Consider the following 21151-nt stretch of genomic DNA (forward strand, 5'->3'; position numbering starts at 1 on the left):
CACAGCAATGTTCCAACATCTAGAGGAAAGCCTTCCCAGAAGAGAGGAGGGTGTTATAGCAGCAATGTTCCAACATCTAGAGGAAAGCCTTCCCAGAAGAGAGGAGGGTGTTATCACAGCAATGTTCCAACATCTAGAGGAAAGCCTTCCCAGAAGAGAGGAGGGTGTTATCACAGCAATGTTACAACATCTAGAGGAAAGCCTTCCCAGAGGAGAGGAGGGTGTTATCACAGCAATGTTCCAACATCTAGAGGAAAGTCTTCCCAGAAGAGAGGAGGGTGTTATCACAGCAATGTTCCAACATCTAGAGGAAAGCCTTCCCAGAAGAGAGGAGGGTGTTATCACAGCAAACGGGGACCAACTCCATATTAATGCCCATGATTTTGGAATTAGATTTTTTTTTAATGTATTCTATGAGCCATACTCGCCTCACCAGTCTCCACTGCTTGAAACGTACAGCATTTCCTTATTCTAGCATTGCCTGTCCTAGAAAGGAAAACACTTCTATCAGACTATTACCAGAACACATTTTCCTCTGTGATTAATGTATGGTTTTCTTTCTGTGTCTCTGTTGTATTCCAGATAAAAGTGTCTCTCCTGGTCCTGAGAGCCACATGGTTGTGTCACTGGGTAGTCTTCTAGATGACCAGCACTGGCACCACGTAGCCATCGAGCGCTTTAGTGGCCACCTCAACTTCACTGTGGACAAAAGCTCTCAGCAAATCCAGGTTCCTGCAGAACTCAGTCCTTCCGAGATAAACGAGGTGTGTTGCCTGTGACCTGTTTCTCAAATAATTGCACACACACACACACACACACACACACACACACACACACACACACACACACACACACACACACACACACACACACACACACACACACACACACACACACACACACACACACACACACACACACACACACAACCATTCCTGCATGCTTGTTCTTTCAAATATTACCCTCCATTTGTCTCTAACCGATGCGTTCATAGATACTGTACGAATTAAACACATAGGAGACACACACTCAAAATAAATATAGCTTTGTAGCACTGGTGTTGATTATGCCATTGAATTCTCTCCAAGAGGGATTCATTAAAGGCCGCTAATGAATAAGATTAACCCAACCTCCATACAATATTTCTAGACTGTTTTAATAAATGGCCTATAGAAATACTTTTCTATTGAAATTGAAACACAGTTGAGCTTCTGGTCACAATCTACATGAGTCCTATTGGGACATTTATGTACATTGTCATTGTAGTCCCTACCTGAATACACAGATTGGGATAATTGATTTAATCTACTCTTCTGCGCTCTGCTCTATGCTACTCTGCTCTATTCTGTTCTGCTCTGCCATACTCTTCTCTTCTGCTCTACTCTGCTCTGCTTTACTATTCTACTCTACTCGTCTCTTCTGCTCTACTCTTCTCTTCTGCTCTGCTCTAGTTCATAGCCAGCAGCATACCACCCTGCATCCCACTGCTGACTTGCTTCTGAAGCTAAGCAGGGTTGGTCCTGGATGGGAGACCAGAATTTGTTGGATGGCCAGTAGGAGGCAACCTTTCCTCTGGTCTGAAAAAATATCCAAATTCCCCAGGGCAGTGATTGGGGACATTGCCCTGTGTAGGGTGCTGTCTTTCAGATGGGACGGTAAACGGGTATCCTGACTTTCTGTGGTCACCGAAGATCCCATGGCACTTATTGTAGGGATGTTAACCCATTGTCCTGGCTAAATTCCCAATCTGGCCCTCATACCGTCATGGCCACCTAATCATCCCCAGTTTTCAATTGGCTCATTCATGCCCTCTCCCCTGTAACTATTCTCCAGATTGTTGCTGTCAATGAGAATATGTTCTCAGTCAATTTAACTGGTTTAATAAAAATCTCTACTCTGCTCTTCTATCCTTCTCAGCTCTGCTCTTCTGCTCTTTTCTTCTACTTTACTCTGCTCTACTCTACTTTTCTGCTCTTTTCTTTAACTCTGCCCTTCTACTCTGCTCTTCTACTCTGCTCTTCTACTCTACTCTACTCTGCTCTACTCTACTTCACTCTTCTACTCTGCTCTACTCTACTTTGCTTTTCTCTTCTGATAGACTCAGCAATTTTCTGCTACTCTACCATGCTCTACTCTGCTCTTCTCCTCTACTCTTTTCTTCTACTCAACTTTGCCATGCCCTTCTACTCAACTCTTCTACGCTGCTCTTTTCTTCTTCTCTACTCTACTCTGCTCTACTCTTTTCTTCTACTCTACTCTGCTATTCTATTCTACTCTACTCTGATTTTCTATTCTACTCTTGTCTACTCTACTCTGTCCTATTCTACTCTAATCTACTCTAGTTCTGCTCTACTCTACTCTTCTGCTCTACTCTATCCTACTCTGCTCTTTCCTTCTACTCTGCTCTACTCTTCTATTTTCTTCATCTCTACTCTGCCCTTCTACTCTTCTCTTCTACTCTCCTCTTCTGCTCTACTCTGCTCTGCTCTACTCCGCTCTTCTACTCTGCTCTACTCTGCTATACTCTTCTACCCTACTCTTCTGCTCTACTCTACCCTGCTCTGCTCTGCTCTTTCCTTCTCCTCTGCTCTTCTCTTCTATTTTCTTCTACTCTGCTCTACTCTGCTCTTCTACTCTGCTCTACTCTACTCTACTCTACTCTGCTCTGCTCTACTCTACTTCGCTCTTCTACTCTGCTCTACTCTACTCTGCTATTTTCTTCTACTCTAACCTGCTCTACTCTGCTCTTCTCCTCAACTCTTCTCTTCTACTCAATTTTGCTCTAATCTTCTACTCTGCTCTTTTCTTTTTCTCTACTCTGCTCTACTCTTTTCCTCTACTGTACTCTGTCCTGCTCTACTCTACTCTACTATTCTGCTCTACTCTACTCTACTATTCTGCTCTACTCTACTCTACTCTACTCTACTCTACTCTACTCTACTCTGTTCTTTTCTTCTAATCTGCTCTTCTGCTCTGCTCTTCTGCTCTACCCTACTCTACTCTGCTCTGCTCTGCTCTACTCTACTCTGCTTCGCTCTTCTATTCTGTTCTACTCTACTTTGATTTTCTCTTCTGATCTACTCTGCTATTTTCTTCTACTCTAACCTGTTATACTCTGCTCTTCTCCTCTACTCTTCTCTTCTACTCAATTTTGCTCTACTCTTCTACTCTCTTCTACTCTGCTCTTTTCTTTTTCTCTACTCTACTCTGCTCTACTCTTTTCCTATAATGTACTCTGTCCTGCTCTACTCTACTCTACTCTGTTCTTTTCTTCTACTCTACTCTGCCATTTTCTTCTTCTCTACTCTACTCTGCTCTTCTCGTCTACTCAACTCTGCTCTGTCCTGCTCTACTCTACGTTACCTTTTTATTCCTTCCTAAACATATGCCATCAATGAATGATTTCCAATCTCATTTGGTCTATCACCACTTGTTGAAGGTGTTACTATATCTAATTCCCATATCATGATATAGGTAAGAACATGTTGGAATATTAACTTTGGCTTGATGTTCTTTCACAAGATTAGCTATGGTGGTGTCCAGTGCCATGGAAGTCAGAGGGTTATGTCCAGGAGGAACTTCCATGGGTGCCTTGAGAACCTGCTCTGGAACGATGTGAACGTGATAGATCTGGCCAAACAGCAACAGCAGGTCTCCATCACGGTACGTTTGCAAAGGGGAGGGAACACATCACCTCTACATCACTCTCCAACCAAAGTGCATGAATTAAGTAGCAAACTGAATTGAATAGAAAATGTAACAACTCTTGGAGGTTGATAAAAGAATTCTAAAACCAACTTGTTTCAGCCCTTAGCCATCCTCCGGGTTTGCTACCTCAGCCTGTTGAACTGTAGGTGGTTGGTGATAGGTTTATTATTTCTATTGTTTATTAATTTAACCTTTATTTAACTAGGCTAACCTGGAACTATCTGGGATTTATCTGCTGACCTGGATTCAAATAGTATTTGTTTTCTTTCAAATACATTAGCTGAGCTTGATTGAGCAAAATTGAACAGGTGGAATAGTCGCAAAAGTACAAAAGTATTTAAAAGGAAACAGAGATACTATAAATCCCATAGTGCACCTTGTGTCTGTGTGAACTGCTGGAAAATCAGACCTCCCTGCATCTAGCTGCTCCTCTATGTAACAGAATCACCTCAATACAAATGGGTTATTTTCCTGTTGATTGGTCCATTAATGAGGGGTTACATTGAACAGAGAGTCTGAATCCCTCTAGATGGTGTTTAGCTCTCTCCTAAACACATTTTACCGTCTTGTAAATGATTACCTTAACTGCTCCAAAATGAAGTAGCGAATGGAGGAATAAGCAGAAATAATTAATGCGGGAAAACTGAAATGAATAAACACCCACACATCTAACACAGAGAATACCAGTAGCCAGAAATGAGATATGACCACATGTTTAAATGTAATAAAGATGCTAGGGAAATGAAAGTGACGTCAGTCTCTGGAGTATACTTTGAGGACATATTTCTTTGTTATTTTTCAGTGGCTAAAGTTTCTGCTCACTACAGTAGCATACTGTAAGCACACTGTTGCAGTATATCACTTTCACTGCTGCTGCAAACAACTGTTTCTCTGTTGTAGTTACTGTATAACAATGTCATTGTACCGCTCGTCGTCGAAAGGAAGAGTGGACCAAAGCGCAGCATGGAAAGTGTTCATGATCTTTGTCAAGAATCACTCAAACAAAAATAACTACTACAAAAACAAAAGCGAACAGTTCCGTCAGGCACATTATACTAAACGGAAAACAACACCCCACAAAACCCAAACGGAAAATGACAACTGATATATGATCCCCAATCAGAGACAACGATAGACAGCTGTCTCTGATTTGTAACCACACTCGGCAAAAACAACAAAGAAATAGAAGAAATAGATTCTCCCACCTGAGTCACACCGTGACCTAACCAAACATAGAGAATAAATAAAGATCTCTAAGGTCAGGGCGTGACAGTCATACTAGTCATACTAAAGATACTGCTGTGATATCACTTTGAGCTAGACAGTACTGTAATACACCATTTTTGCCCAGCAGCAGACCATGAAACCATCAGTACTATACAACCACCATCCAACAACAATGGTCAACACATTAGATGGCTGGACCCTACTCCCAGACAGACACACAGTATGATTTCAGTCATAACTTCAGTATGTTGCATTTGACTAGCCTGATTAAGATGGTCCATGTTATTACTAGCTTAATCCAGACTGAATCCTGGGCTCACCATTGTTTCATTGAAGCAAAACAATGGTTGAGTGCAGAATTCAGTCTGGTTTAACCTGGCTAGCATGACAGCAATCGTCTTTGTTTGCTCTGCTAATGTCCTGAGATCATATACCTCAGGTCCCTATAAGGTTGAGGACTCTCATTATGATATGTATTATGAATGTCCTCCTGCTGGACATTTTGCTGATTCGATGGACCTCTTCTAATGCCATTCGCAATAGACTCAGGTCAGATGTCCCTTAGCTTGATTTCACCGTCTTGCTGAGGACTAATTCATATTTAGGTTTTTCCCATTACATTACACATATCTATATACGTATATATATATACACACTTTTTTTTTAGGGCAATGTGACCTTTACATGTGCTGAGCCAGTCTCTGTCCCCGTGACGTTCGCCGGCGCGCAGAGTTTTCTCCAGTTGCCAGGGGCAGCGCAGCAGCAGAGAGATGGCGGCGGGGTTGCCGTGGCGGCGGTTGGCGTGGCGATCAGCCTGCAGTTCCGGACCTGGAATAGAGCGGGCCTTCTGTTAACCTTTGACCTCCAGCAGCAGGCGGGAAGCCTGTGGCTCTACCTGAGTGAAGCCAGAGTCAGGCTGCAGATACACAAGGCTGGAAGATACTCAATCCTAGTGGACGTAACTGCAGGTCAGATCAACAGTAACATACGGTTGTTGTTTTGTGAAGTTTTGATCTCTGAGAATAACACAATCTCATTACCCTAAATAGCTAATCACTGGAAAAACAAAAACATCCTTATTGCACCTTAAGACTGTTATGCAAAATATTGAGTTGAGCAGGATAATGTCCTATATTATAGGTAGCTAATACACTCGTTTCCTTTCTGTCCATAGGATTTGGTCTGAACGATGGCCAGTGGCATTCAGTAGACCTAACTGCAAGGAGAGGTCATCTGACCATCACTGTGGATAAAGAGGAAGACTCCACGGCTCATGCCAGCCCATCTTTCCCCGTGGTATCAGGAAACAACCTCTTCTTTGGAGGTGAGAGAAAACAACATCCATCATACACTGAGTGTACAAAACATTAGGAACACCTTCCTAATATTGAGTTGCACCCTCTTTTGCCCTCAGAACAGCCTCAATTTGTCTGGCCATGGACTACAAGGTGTCAAAAGCGTTCCACAGGTATGCTGGCCCATGTTGACTCCAATGCCTCCCACAGTTGTGTCAAGTTATCCTTTGAGTCGTGGACCATTCTTGATACACAAAGGAAACTGTTGAGTGTGGAAAACCCAGCAGCGTTACAGTTCTTGACGCACTCAAACCGGTGTGCCTGGCACCTACTACCATACCCCGTTCAAAGGCACTTAAATATTTTCTCTTGCCCATTCACCCTCTGAATGGCACACATACACAATTCATGTCTCAATTGTCTCAAGGCTTAAGAAACCTTCTTTAACATGTCTCCTCCCCTTCATCTACACTGGTTGAAATGCATTTAACAGGTGACATCAATAAGGGACCATAGCTTTCACCTGGATTCACCTGGTCAGTCTATGTCCTGGAAAGAGCAGGTGTTCCTAATGTTTTGTGTACATTGGACCTCAGGTTCTTTTCTGACTGTGTCACATGACCAGGAAAAACTCTTCGCCCTAATCATAAATACTACTTGGCTTTCCAGAGACTAATCCTAATTGCAGTTAGATAGGCAAGGGTAACTGTTGGTGCATATGTGTATCAAGATTTGTTTTGGACCAGTAGTGTTTGATCTCAGGGCTTAGTGCAGAGAAGCATAGAGCTTCTTAACCAGACTGTGGGAACTCTCCTCCTCCACTTTAGCTTCCCTCAGAGCATTGTTTCTTTGTTTGGATTCTGTGTTTGTCTCTCTGTCCCCCTCTCCCTTCTTCCCCTCAGCAAAATCTTTTTGGAAGGCTTGTCACATCATTTAACTACCTTTAGCAGAGAGCCAGGCAGCACCAGTTTGTGTCCACAGCCCACACACACTGAAAATCTCCTGTGTTCAACACTTGGCCTTCACTCTGGAACATACAACATATACTCTGAATATACAATGCATTCGGAACTGTATATTGATTTGGAGATCGATACTACAGCGAGCTCCAAATCGACATGTGTGGAATCATCGACAGGTCAGTACAAAACACCATTCCCTGATAGGATTGTTACTAGGGTTGCACAACATTCCCAAAATTCCCATGTTTTACAGAAATCCTGGTTTAAGAATTCTCCGATTTCCTGTTTATTCCCTCCTGATTCCAGGAATCTTGTAACAGGAATTTCTGGATAACCGAGTGTCAGTGTCACTAATGCTACATCTTCCTCAGTTCACACACAAACTTAGCCAGATATAACTGGTACAAGGACAACCTGGGTGTGTGGACTATTGGATGAACTAATGGTATTATGAAAGCTCTTGATTTAACTTAATTTTGAGTCATTTTTAGGAAATTCTCTTATCTAGGGCGACTTACTGGAGCAATTAGGGTTAACTTTTCAGTTACTGGACCTACCTCTTGACCGCTAGGCTACCTGCTGCCTGTGTCACTTCATGTAACTTCGGTGTTGAGTTTGGTAGATTATACATCGAAGTCCTTTAGCAGACTTTCTTAACCAGAGCAACATACAGAGCAGGAGCAATTAGGGTCACGTGTCTTGCACAAGACCCATTGACTTTTTCCACATTTTTTCCACTTTCGCTGGCATAGGTGAATCCGGGTGAAAACTATTATCTCTTATTGATCTCAACTATAGATGAAAGGGAGGAGAGAGGTTAAAGAAGTCTTTGTAAGCTTTGAGAATTATTTTTTTTATATTTAACATGGCAAGTCAGTTAAGAAGAAATTCTTATTTTACAATGACGGCCTACCCCTTCCACAACCTGGGTGACAGTGGGGCAATTGAGCACCACCCTATGGGACCCCCGATCACAACCAGTTGTGATACAGCCTGGGATCGAACCAGGGTCTGCAGTGACACCTCGAGCACAGAGATGCAATGCCTTAGACAACTGCGCCACTCGGGAGCATATGTTTTTCCCATTCAGAGGGTGAATGGGCAAGACAAAATTTTGAAATGCCTTTGAACGGTAGTAGTTGTCAAGTGCACCGGTTTCTGTCAAGAACTGCAACGCTGCTGGGTTTTTCACACTGAACAGTTTCCCGTGTGTATCAAGAATGGTCCACCAAAAAAGGACATCCAGCCAACTTGACACAACTGTGGGAAGCATTGGAGTCAACATGGGGAAGCATCCCTGTGGAACGCTTTCGACACCTTGTAGAGTCCATACCCCGACAAATTGAGGCTGATCTGAGGGGAAAAGGGGGGAGGTACAACACAATATTAGGAAGGTGTTCCTAATGCGTGATCTTTTGTATACTCAGCGTATATACTGTACAAGCTATACTCTGACGAAACAAGCTGTCAGACGACGATACAAGCTATACACAGAATATACAAGCTGATCTCTGAATATACAAGCTGATCTCTGAATATACAAGCTGACCTCTGAATATACAAGCTGATCTCTGAATATACAAGCTGATCTCTGAATATACAAGCTGATCTCTGAATATACAAGCTGATCTCTGAATATACAAGCTGATCTCTGAATATACAAGCTGACCTCTGAATATACAAGCTGACCTCTGAATATACAAGCTGTCCTCTGAATATACAAGCTGTCCTCTGAATATACAAGCTGTCCTTTGAATATACAAGCTGTCCTCTGAATATACAAGCTGTCCTCTGAATATACAAGCTGTCCTCTGAATATACAAGCTGTCCTCTGAATATACAAGCTGTCCTCTGAATATACAAGCTGTCCTCTGAATATACAAGCTATACTCTGAATATACAAGCTGTCCTTTGAATATACAAGCTGTCCTCTGAATATACAAGCTATACTCTGAATATACAAGCTATACACAGAATATACAAGCTATACACAGAATATACAAGCTGACCTCTGAATATACAAGCTATACTCTGAATATACAAGCTGTCCTTTGAATATACAAGCTGTCCTCTGAATATACAAGCTATACTCTGAATCTACAAGCTGCCCTTTGAATATACAAGCTGTCCTCTGAATATACAAGCTGTGCTCTGAATATTCTTCTTATATTGTATACCCTGAATATACAAGCTGTACTCTTCTTCGCTACTGTATGAGATACAACACATCTTTGTAATCCTTGATCATGGTGTAATGGCTTTGGCCTGTTTTTATTGACCACCTGTCTTTTGTAATGCCTACTTGTAAATGGGCGTTGATTTATGGCTGTCGTTTGGTCTAATACAGGTTGCCCGGACAGTGAGAATAACCAGGAGTGCAGAAACCCCTTCAACGTGTTCCAAGGCTGTATGAGACACATCCATGTGGATAACAATGCTGTGGATCTCATCAAGGTACAACAGATGCTAATAGGAAACTACAGTGATCTCCAAATCGACATGTGTGGAATCATCGACAGGTCAGTACAAAACAGTTCACACACAAACTTAGCCAGATATAACTGGTACAAGGACAACCTGGGTGTGTGGACTATTGGATGAACTAAAGGTATTATGAAAGCTCCCGATTTAACTTAATTTTGAGTCATTTTTAGGAAACACTCTTATCCAGAGCAATTTACAGGAGGAATTAGGGTTAAGAGCCTTGCTCGGGGATTCTAAACCAGCAACTTTTTGGTTACTGGACCTACCTCTTGACCACTAGGCTACCGACTGCCTGTGTAACTTCATGTAATGCAGTGTTGAGTACATTTTACATTGAAGTCCTTTAGCAGACTTTCTTAACAAGAGCAACATACAGAGGAGGAGCAATTAGGGTTACATGTCATTCTCAAGGCCATATCAGCAGATTTTTTTCACCTAGTCTGCTCAGGCATTTGAAACAGCAACCTTTCAGTTACTGGCCCAATGCCCTTATCCACTGCGTTACCTGGTAGAGAGAAGTCTATGTGCATTGTTTGCTTGTCACTCGAACGCTTATCTTCCCCGACACTTTTCTTGATTGTTTTCACATCTACCTTTTATATGAAGTGAAAACATTTCTAAGGTAAGGTGTGCTATTTTGACAATACAACAGTGCGAAGTGAAAGGGGGATATTACACCACCCTGTGGAGTCCCAGAGATGAGGAATCAGCGACAGAAAGATTGGTCCTATATGAAATGTAGACGTCTTGTTCAGTGGAGGCCGTGGTTTGGAAATAACCAATATGATGTTCCCTGCAGAGACTGATTTGTTACAATTCTATTATTGCTGCTGCATTGCTGCTGCTGCCCTGTCAACTCTATGCTGTAGTTTTTAGTTTAGAGGGCATGGTTTGTTTTTCTAATGCCGCTCTCTTCTCTCGTTTCTCCTTGATTTTAAATGGCTCACTGTTTGGTCTCCCATCGCATTCCTCTTATATTGTCATCTTTGTTACGGCCATTATCATCAAAGTCATCATCACTTTCATCTTCCATTTTCACTTATCATCACCACTGTCATCACCATCTATCAGTATTGTTATTGGGTGCATTCCAAATGGCTCCCTTTCCCCTATATTCTGTAGTAAACTACTTTTGACCACGGGCCCTGGCCCGGGCACTATATGGGGAATGGGGTGCCATTTGGGATGGAGACATTGTAATCTTTATCTTCGCCATAGTTCTTACCGGCCATATTTTTCAGATTGTATCTGATATGTGAGAGACAGCGAGTCAAAGCCACTCACGAGGAGCGGAGCTAATGTTTTACTGTCGGCTTTCTCCACGCTCAAATAGGAACACTATTATTGTGACAATTATCAACTCTCCTTGTGACCACACGCACACAAGCACACGCACATACAAATTCACACAGTCTCAGCAAACAATCTGTCTGTACTGGTTGTAGCTTGTCGTCAGAGAGACACATTTCTCCTGCTTCACTGGTTTTAATTGAATATCTGGACCTGATCCTATTATTTAATTTGGATCTGCTTCTGTCTCTGATGGTCTGGAGACTTTATGGCTCACTTGAAGCAGATGCTTTGAACTTTGAGATTCCCTTTTAAAATGAGTTTAGTTGTATAGTTGATTGGCGTATTCAGATTGTGTTGTATTGGAAAGAATGTGTTGCCTGCACTGCAAACAAGCCATACCACTGTCCTTCTAGCCACCAACCCTTGGTGGTGATGCAAAAATTAATTATACATCTACATTTGAGTCATTTAACAGACTTCCTTATCCACAGAGATTTACAGTAGTCAGTGCATAAATTTTCATTCGTACTGGTCCTCCATGGGAATCAAATCCATGCTCTACCAACTGATCCACATGGGACCAGAATGGGATCAAAATACAATGCAAAGAGGACATTACACTGTATTTTCATGTACCACTCCAAATGAAAACCTGATATAGTGGTGTGTTTGCTACAGGATTCCTTATTGGGTTAGTTACACGCCACATGTAGCCATAGAGGTGCAGCAGGTAGCCTGGTTGTTAGTGTGTTGGGCCAGTAACCCAAAGGTTGCTTGATCAAATCCCTGAGCTGACAAGCTAAAAATCTGTTCCTCTGCCCTTGAACAAGGCTGTTAACCTGCTGTCATTGTAAATAAGAATTAGTTCTTAGTTAAAGGTAAAACGAAGAGGATTTGGGGTAATTCAGTTTTTAACTGGACAGAATCGCATAGCTAAAACATTCACAGCAAGCGGAAATAACGGTTTCATCTTGTGACTCCATTTCCGATGTTATTGTGGTGTGTGTATGCACGCGAGTGTGCATGTGTGTCAGTTGGAGAGAGAGAGAGAGAGAAAAGAGAGAGAGAGAGACCCAGAAATAAAATGAGTCAACCAACCCCCCAAAAAATGGTTGAGTCAATTTCAAACCCACAAAAAAAATATCTAAGGTTTAAATAAAGCAGTACTTGTTACCTTCAGACAAGTCCCGTGAGCAAAAAGGAGAACATCGTCGTGTTCGTGAGAGTCTCCCCTTTTTATTGAATGGTAGTTTATAGGTGAAACCGTTCGGACGTTTTCATGCGAAGACCGATTTTCGGGAAGTCTCATGTTCTGACAAACACCGCTGGACTTTAGCTCTGTCACATATCTCTAGTATAAACTGATGGATTTTGATAGGGATCTCCAGTGTGTCAATCAACTCTATGGGTTTTTAATGGACATTTTCAGCGTGTTTATCATTCCAGGGGAAATCTTAATCTCGGTCCAGAAACCTGGCCCCAAGATGTGGTTGACTGAATACAGAGGAAAATGGTGTTTGACAAGCCTGTTGACTAGGTAATATTCTAATCAACCACATCTTGGGCTTTTATTCAACCGCCCCCCGCTGTTACGTCACTTCAATCTTCCACTCTGTGAATATGAATACCTGTGTGTGTGGTGCTGTTGCTCTGCTGCTATCGGGGGGATGAAGAAAGTGAAAAGTAAAAAGTCTCTCCCTTGGCGAGGTGTGTGTGTGAGAGAGTGTTTGAGAGCTAGAGACAGGGGGAGAGAGCGAGTTAATTTTTGAGGCTTGTGTGTGTGTGTGTGTCTGCCTGCTCACGCCTGCCTTTGTGCGTTGGTGGAAGCTGGAGGGAAAACACTGCGTTTAGCTCCCTCAATGGCCCTGTGCTCTGTGTGGAGCCTCAGCTTCAGGCAGGGTGTTGAAAGTGATCTTGGGATAAATAAACGGGGCATAAACAGTGCATTTTGTATGAATGAAATGACACTGCCAGTGCACATCAGGCAGGCTACCAGCACACTCCATTACCTCAAGACACCTGTTTGTGTGTGTGTGCACGGCAAAGGGAGTAAGGCAATAGCACAAAGCTGGTAGCTTAGCCCTGGAGTGGGGGATTGAATCATTTATAATGGAGTGATTTTAGTCCACTCTCTCTCTCTCTGTTAGCTAGCTACCGGAATTTATCGAGAGGCCAAGTAGCTCAGGAACAGAGAAAATAACCAGGTCAATCAGGTGCATAGCCACCTCACCTTAGACAAGAAGAAACAGAGATATGATTATGCCGCTCCTATACAAGGCGAACAGAATGATTATCTTTAGATCGTAATCAACATTAGGATTAACATTCTGCTCCATATTAATCACTTGAGATTTCCACCCTATCATTGTCACACTTAACTATATTTACAATGTAGTGACAACTACTTCCATTCTAATGTGTAGTTTTACCACTCTTACTGATGTCTAGCTAATTACGTATAATCCACCATAGCATTCGCTCTTACTGCCATTCATGTACAGTAATTCACACCCTGCATTTAAGCTCCTGGCTGTGCTGTGCTGCAACAATACTTTGTTTTCCCCTTGGCTCTGCAGCACACCCATAGAGATGTACTGTAGGCTACAGCATTGTATATCCAGGCTATCTATGGCTGCAGCAGTGAGTTTTGTAAGACATTTGCTGTATCCTATCCAAACCTGGGTTTAAATAGTTTTGTTATTTTCTTTCACCTGGCACACTTCATAAAGGGCAGCTATAGTATTTGAAAGTTAGCGAATAGGATTTGAACCCAGATCTGGCTGTATTTTGCTGCAGTGAGGAGTGTTGGACCAGTGAGTTTAGCCTCTGTCAGCCTGCAGTGATCCCCCCCCCACACACACACACACCCCACCACCAGGATGCACCAGTATCTCTTCCTGAGGTCGCTTTGATGACATGGGGTCCGTCTCTCATAATGTGACGTTGGGCCACCTTTGGTCTCCAGGCTTAGGGGAGGGGACCTGAAGACCTGTCTCACCTGTCTCCTGCAGGGCCCCTGTCAGGCTCAGCCAACCCTTGAAAACACTACAGTTCAGACAACACCAGCGAATGGCAACTAAGAAAACAACACTGTAACCTTCACCATTGTTTCTCCGGGCCTGCTTTGCCTGTCTCTCAGCCGGTGACTTTCCCACGTCGTGACACGGCTATATTTATCACCCCTCTGTAATTGGGATCACAATGCACGTGGCTTAGCCTGCCAAGGGTTGGGCGGGAGGCGGCATCAGGGCCCAGAGAGAGAGGGGGTTATGGGTAGCTGAGGGTACCTAGCTGCCCCAGCCTTCTGTCACCCTGTCTGTGAGCTGTGGCATACAGCCCTGGAGCAGGTGCTCTCACGCAGGTGCTCTCACGCAGGTGCAAACACGCAGGTGTTCTCAAGCAGGTGCTCTCTAAATCTCAATTTAAAACCGGCTTTATTGGCAAAAAAAGGTGTATGAAAAAAATAAGTCGGAAGTTTACTTACACCTTAGTCAAATACATTTAAACTTCGTTTTTCACAATTCCTGACATTTAATCCTAGTAAAAATTCCCTGTTTTAGGTCAGTTAGGATCACCACTTCATATAAAAAATGTGTAATGTCACAAAAATAGTAGAGAATTATTTTTTTCAGCTTTTATTTCTTTCATCACATTCCCAGTGGGTCAGAAGTTTTTGCGTCTCTCTCACTCTCACTCTCACTCTCACTCACACTCACACACACACACACACTGCAGACACTACCACGAGAAAAACAAAGTTTACTCTGTCCCATCATGCTGTTCCGGGGAATGAGGTTATTTACTTTGTAGCTCTTTGATGCTCTTTTTAGGACATTCTAGCTAGCTTTTCTCGGTAATAGTCTTTACCGGGGGGTTCAGTGACTTGGCGGTGAACTGTAATGACTTGGAGTCATGTTGAGTAGAATTGGATGGAAACACTGTGATGATATACAGTGCGGTGATATCCAGTTCGGTGATACACAGCAGTGGTGTCTCGCTGAATTGATCCCATTCCAGTATTTACAAAATGGAGTTGCACTGTGTGGAAGATTAGGGGACCAAGGCCATCCGTAACATAATTAGGAATTAGAATACTAATATGATCCATAGAATATGGTACAATAGTGTGGAGAAAAGAAAGGGATATTGTGTGTGTGTGTGTGTGTGTGTGTGTGTATCCCGAAATGCATGCACCTGAACCTCTGTTTCAGTGTGTGCGTGTGTTGAACAGGATCAAGGTACGTAATAAGAGTTTCTAGCTCAGTGCATCCTGTTTGTTATATGTGAACCTGTTAGCAGGTGTATGAAGTTGTCAGGTCCATCTTTACATGACTCATGGCAGGCTTAGCTTTCCATCCTCTGCTCTCTTGGAGGGAGATATTGAATGAGGAGAAAGCTGCCCATGTGAACATCAGGCTGCAGTGAAAGAGAAAGTGTTTGAGAGAGATTGAGAAAGAGAGTGTCTCTGTGTATGAGGCAGCAGTGAGAGTGTGTGAGGCAGCCTGTGAAATCCTGTGATTCAGCTCAGTGGCTGTTCTGGGATCAGTGCCAGCAGGTCAGGCAGACGGATGTGTCTCAGGCTGGGCTGGATGTGTCTCAGGTTGGGCTGGAGTTGTCTCAGGTTGGGCTGGGGATGATGGGGAGCAGGTTACTGTTTTCGTAATGAATCTTGTTCTGGAGGCAGCTCTGCAGAGTGATCACTAGCTGGCACAGCCACAAAGACATAAAAACAGATTTTTAACCTTAATCCTAACCTTAACTACACTGCTAACCCTAATGCCTAACCCTAACCTTAAATTAAGGTTAAAAAGAACATTTTTGTTTTCATACATTTTTACAATATAGGCAATTTTGACTTTGCATTTGGCCTATCTAAGGGGGAAATTGCTCAGTTCTGCCTCCAGGACAAAACTTATGACAATAAACATCATTCTGCTGATGAGAATGGCAGGCAGGATTGCCTCCTTCACATTGTCACGACTCCCACCGAAGGAGCCAACGCAGTGTGGAATGGTCCAGACTCGGCGAGTTCACCCGCCGTTTTCGGGCCATGTTCGACCACCCGCCAGAGGGCTGAGCGGCAGGTGAATGGCTGTTCCACCTGAGACAGGAGACGAGGAGCGCGCACTGGAGTTCCGGACCTTAGCTGCAGAAGCGGGGTGGAACGATGGACCACTATCGTTGTAGCCTCTGGGAGGACATCCGCATGGCGTGTCGGGACACCACCCTCGATGAACTGATCGACATGTCCATTCGACTAGACAACCTGCTGGCTGCCCGCGGGCGTCCAGAACGGGCCCTGTTGATTCCCCCTCCAGGCCCTCCTGCTCCAATCCCCATGGGAGTCGGGATGGCAGGCAGAGCACTCCTCGTTCACCCCAGGCGAGTCAGCACCAGACTCACCCAGAGCTTTCTGTACACCATATGTTTTTGCTAATTTATTTTTCTGGGTTTTCTTCCTCTCTACAGCATAAGGCGCTAGTCGATTCAGGCGCAGCTGGGAACTTCATGGATCGTGGACTCGTGTTAAGGCTAGGGATTCCCCTGGTGTCGTTAGACCAACCTTTTCCTGTGCACGCCTTAGATAGCCGACCATTAGGGTCAGGGCTGGTCAGGGAGGCCATGGTTCCACTGGACATGGTAACTCAGGGGAATCATATGGAGCGGATTAGTCTCTTCCTTTTTGATTCACCTGCGTTTCCAGTGGTGCTGGGAATTCCCTGGCTGGCTCATCACAATCTGGTGATTTCACGGAGACAGGGGGCTCTTCGAGGGTGGTCAGAGGAGTGTTCAGGCAGGTGCAAAGGAGTTTCCATTGGTGTGACAAGGGTGGAGAGTCCAGACCAAGATTCCACTGTGCGCATTCCCTCTGAATATGCCGATTTGGCTATCACCCAAATACCACCCCATCATTGAGGGGACTGCGCGATAAACCTCCTGGAGAACGCTGCACTTCCAGGGAGTCACATGTACCCCGTTGTCCCAGGAGGAAACAGTGACTATGGAGACATGCGTCACTGAATCTCTGGGACAGGGGTACATTCGGCCCTCCACGTCACCCGTCTCCTCAAGTTTCTTTTTTGTGAAGAAGGAGGGAGGTCTGCGTCCGTGCATTGATTATAGAGGTCTAAATTTAATCACAGTGGGGTTTAGTTACCCGCTACCTCTCATCGCCACGGCGGTGGAGACATTTCACGGGGCGCATTTCTTCACAAAATTGGACTTTAGGAGCGCATATAACCTGGTGCATATCCGGGGAGGGGATGAGTGGAAGACCACATTTAGTACCACATCTGGCCATTATGAGTACCTCATCATGCAGTATGGGTTGAAGAATTCTCCAGCAGTTTTCAGAGACCTGCACGGGTAGGAGGTGGTAGTGTAGATCGATGACATACTGATCTATTCCACCACCTGCGCCGCGCACGTGTCTCTGGTGCGTAAGGTACTTAGGCGACTGCTGGAGCATGACCTGTACGTCAAGGCTGAGATGTGTGTTCTCCAAACAAGCCGTTTCCTTCCTGGATTATCGCATTTCCACCTCTGGGGTGGTGATGGAGTGTGACCGCGTTACAGCCGTGCGTAATTGGCCGACTCCGACCATGGTAAAGGAGGTGCAGCGTTTTTTAGGGTTTGCCAATTACTACCGGAGGTTTATCCGGGGTTTTGGTCAGGTGGCTGCTCCCATTACCTCACTGCTGAAGGTGGAACCGGCACGTTTGCGGTGGTCAGCAGTGGCGGGCAAAGAAGGGGCTGTTCACCGACTCACCCGTGCTGGCGCATCCGGACCACTCTTTGGCGTTCATAATGGAGGTGGACGCGTCCAAGGCTGGGTTGGGAGCCATGCTGGGGTGGGAACCGTGCTATCACAGCGCTCGGGCACGCTACCAAAGGTCCGCCCCTGCGCTTTTTTTCCGAAGAAGCTCGGTCCGGCGGAGCAGAACTATGACAGGGGGAACCGAGAGTTGTTAGCTTTAGTCAAGGCTCTGAAGGTGTGGAGACATTGGCTTGAGGGGGCTAAGCACCCTTTTCTCATCTGGACTGACCATCGTAATCTCGAGTATAACCGGGTAGCAAGGAGATTGAATCTGCGTCATGCTAGGTGCGCCATGTTCTTTACCTGTTTCCGGTTCACGATATCACATCGGCCAGGCTCCCAAGATACTAAGGCCGACACGCTGTCCCGCCTCTGTGATACCGAGGAGCGGTCCATCGAGTCGACTCCCATCCTTCCAGCTTCATGACTCCTCCCAGCTTCATGTCCACCTCCTATACCGATGGTATGGGAGGTGGACGCGGAGATCAAGTGGGCGGCACGGATGGAACCAGCACCCCCTCAGAGTCCAGCAGGGGTTTGGTACGTGCTGCTTGGTGTCCATGATAAGTTGATTCGATGGGCCCATACACTACCCTCCTCGGGTCATCCTGGCATCGAGAGGACAGTGTGGAGTCTTAGGGGGAGGTACTGGTGGCCCACATTGGCTAAGTACGTGAGGTTTTATGTCTCCTCCTGCTCGGTGTGCGCTCAGAGCAAGGCTCCTCGACACCTGCCTAGAGGGAAGTTACAGCCCCTCCCCATTCCACAACGGCTGTGGTCGCACTTGTCGGTGGACTTTCTCACCGACCTTGCCCCGTCTCAGGGAAGTACCACGATCCCGGTCGTTGTGGATAGGTTTTCTAAGTCCCGCCGTCTCATCCCGTTGCCTGGTCTCCCTACGGCCCTGCAGACTGCGGAGACCCTATTTACCCATGTCTTCCGGCACTACGGGGTGCCTGAGGACATCGTTTCTGATCAGGGTCCCCAGTTCACGTCCAGAGTTTGGAGGGCGTTTATGGAACGGCTGGGGGTCTCGGTCAGCCTGACCTCTGGTTTCCACCCTGAGAGTAATGGGCAGGTGGAGAGAGTAAAAGAGGATGCGGGTAGGTTTCTGCTGTCGTATCGCCGGAACTGGCCTGGTGAGTGGGCGAGGTACGTCCCATGGGCGGAGCTCGCTCAGAACTCCCTTCGCCACTCCTCTATTAACATGTCTTCCTTCCAGTGCATGTTGGGCTACCAGCCAGTCCTGGCTCCATGGCATCAGAGCCAGACCGAGGCTCCTGCGGTGGAGCAATGGGTGCAGCGCTCGAAGGACGCCTGGAGAGCCATCCAGGAATCTTTAAAACAGGCTAGTGGCCGGCAGAAGAAGAGCGCTGACCAGCACCGCAGTGAGGCACCCGGGTTCGCAGCAGGGGACCGGGTCTGGCTCTCGACCCGAAACCTGCCCCTCCGCCTGCCCTTCCGGAAGCTGGGGCCGCAGTGTGTAGGGTCATTCAAAGTGTTATAGGTTACAGCTTCCTACTTACTATCGTATTAACCTCTCGTTTCATGTGTCTCTCCTCAGGCCAGTGTTGGCTGGTCCCCTGCAAGAAGGTGAGGTGCCTGAGGTCCCTCCGCACCCTCTGGACATTGAGGGGTGCCCGGCGTACACAGTACGCGCTATTCTGGACTTGAGACGCCGAGTGAGGGGCCTACAGTACCTCGTAGACTGGGAGGGGTACAGTCCGGAGGAGAGGTGCTGGGTACCGGTGGGGGACATTTTGGACCCTTCACTTCTGAGGGACTTCCACCGCCTCCACCCGGATCGCCCGGCGCCTAACCCCCCGTGTCCCCCTCGAGGCCAGCTGCGGGAGCCGCGTGTCGGGGGGGGGTACTGTCACGAAGGTGGCTCCCCTGCATGTTCGGGCGGTCGTCGGTGCCGTTCCCCTCACAGCTCCGTAGGCAAGCACCATGGTCTTGTAGCGGATGCGAGCTTCAACTGGAAGCCAGTGGAGAGAGCAGAGGGGCGGGGTGACGTGAGAGAACTTGGGAAGGTTGAACACCAGACGGGCTGCGGCGTTCTGGATGAGTTGTAGGGGTTTAATGGCACAGGCAGGGAGCCCAGCCAACAGCGAGTTGCAGTAATCCAGACGGGAGATGACAAGTGCCTGGATTAGGACTTGCGCCGCTTCCTGTGTGAGGCAGGGTCGTACTCTGCGGATGTTGTAGAGCATGAACCTACAGGAACGGGCCACCGCCTTGATGTTGGTTGAGAACGACAGGGTGTTGTCCAGGATCACGCCAAGGTTCTTAGCGCTCTGGGAGGAGGACACAATGGAGTTGTCAACCGTGATGGCGAGATCATGGAACGGGCAGTCCTTCCCCGGGAGGAAGAGCAGCTCCGTCTTGCCGAGGTTCAGCTTGAGGTGGTGATCCGTCATCCACACTGATATGTCTGCCAGACATGCAGACATATCTTAGGCTTGTGCGGGATTATTTTGTGTTCACTGTTGATTGTGGATGTGGTTTTGTTCTCTGGATCGTTTACCCTGTGTTTTGGGTTGGTCAGTGTGTATGCGCCCTGTGTTTGGCGTGACCGTTTTCTCCGGAGAATTAAATTATACAAATCATTGAACCCTCTGCTCTCTGCGCCTGACTCCTACCTTCCACTACTAGTAACTCGTGACACACATGCCATGTAAAACCTTATCGTAGAGTAGAGAACAGTGTTGATTCTCCAGTCTGACATTATGCCATTCCGTTCATGTCAGAAAGGTCTCAATCTGTACGATGCTGCATTTAGAGCAGATCCAAAATGCACACACAGATATGGTAACATAGGCTGCAAAAAGGGATGCATCATCTCCACACACAAAAATATACGTCCAGAATATACGGGTGGCCTTTTAGTTACAAGATACTGTTAATAGATTATTAGAATATACACTACCGTTCAAAGGTTTAAGTCACTTAGAAATGCAGTGTAGACATTGTTAATGTTGTAAATGACTATTGCAGCTGGAAATGGCTTAATTTCTTATGGAATATCTACATAGGCGTACAGAAGCCCATTATCAGCAACCAACACTCCTGTGTTCTAATTGCGCGTTGTGTTAGCTAATCCAAGTTTATCATTTTAACTTCTTATTTCTGAGATATAACAACATCCAGTGAAAGTACAGGGCGCCATATTCAAAAGAACAGAAATCTTATAATTAAAATTCCTCAAACATACATGTATTTTATATCGCTTTCAAGGTCGTCTTGTTGTTAATCCCACCACAGTGTCCGATTTCAAATAGGATTTCCGTGTAAAGCACCACAAACGATTGTTAGGTCACCAACAACTCACTAAAAATACACAGAAAATCAGACACTCAGAAAAT

General features: G+C 45.6%; 1 protein-coding gene across 2 annotated transcripts in view; it reads left to right on the top strand.

The window, feature by feature from the left end:
* The window catches only part of cntnap3 (contactin associated protein family member 3), a 217379-nt gene that overhangs the window by 101618 nt on the left and 94610 nt on the right, over nt 1–21151 (top strand). For both annotated transcript variants that reach the window (XM_064977502.1, XM_064977503.1), the window contains exons 6-10: nt 583–764; nt 3523–3663; nt 5603–5903; nt 6110–6259; nt 9540–9711. In XM_064977502.1, the coding sequence (XP_064833574.1) occupies nt 583–764; nt 3523–3663; nt 5603–5903; nt 6110–6259; nt 9540–9711 (946 nt within the window). The remainder of the gene's footprint in view (nt 1–582; nt 765–3522; nt 3664–5602; nt 5904–6109; nt 6260–9539; nt 9712–21151) is intronic.

Source organism: Oncorhynchus masou, chromosome 11, assembly GCF_036934945.1.
Source record: "Oncorhynchus masou masou isolate Uvic2021 chromosome 11, UVic_Omas_1.1, whole genome shotgun sequence".
Classification (NCBI taxonomy): Eukaryota; Metazoa; Chordata; class Actinopteri; order Salmoniformes; family Salmonidae; genus Oncorhynchus; species Oncorhynchus masou.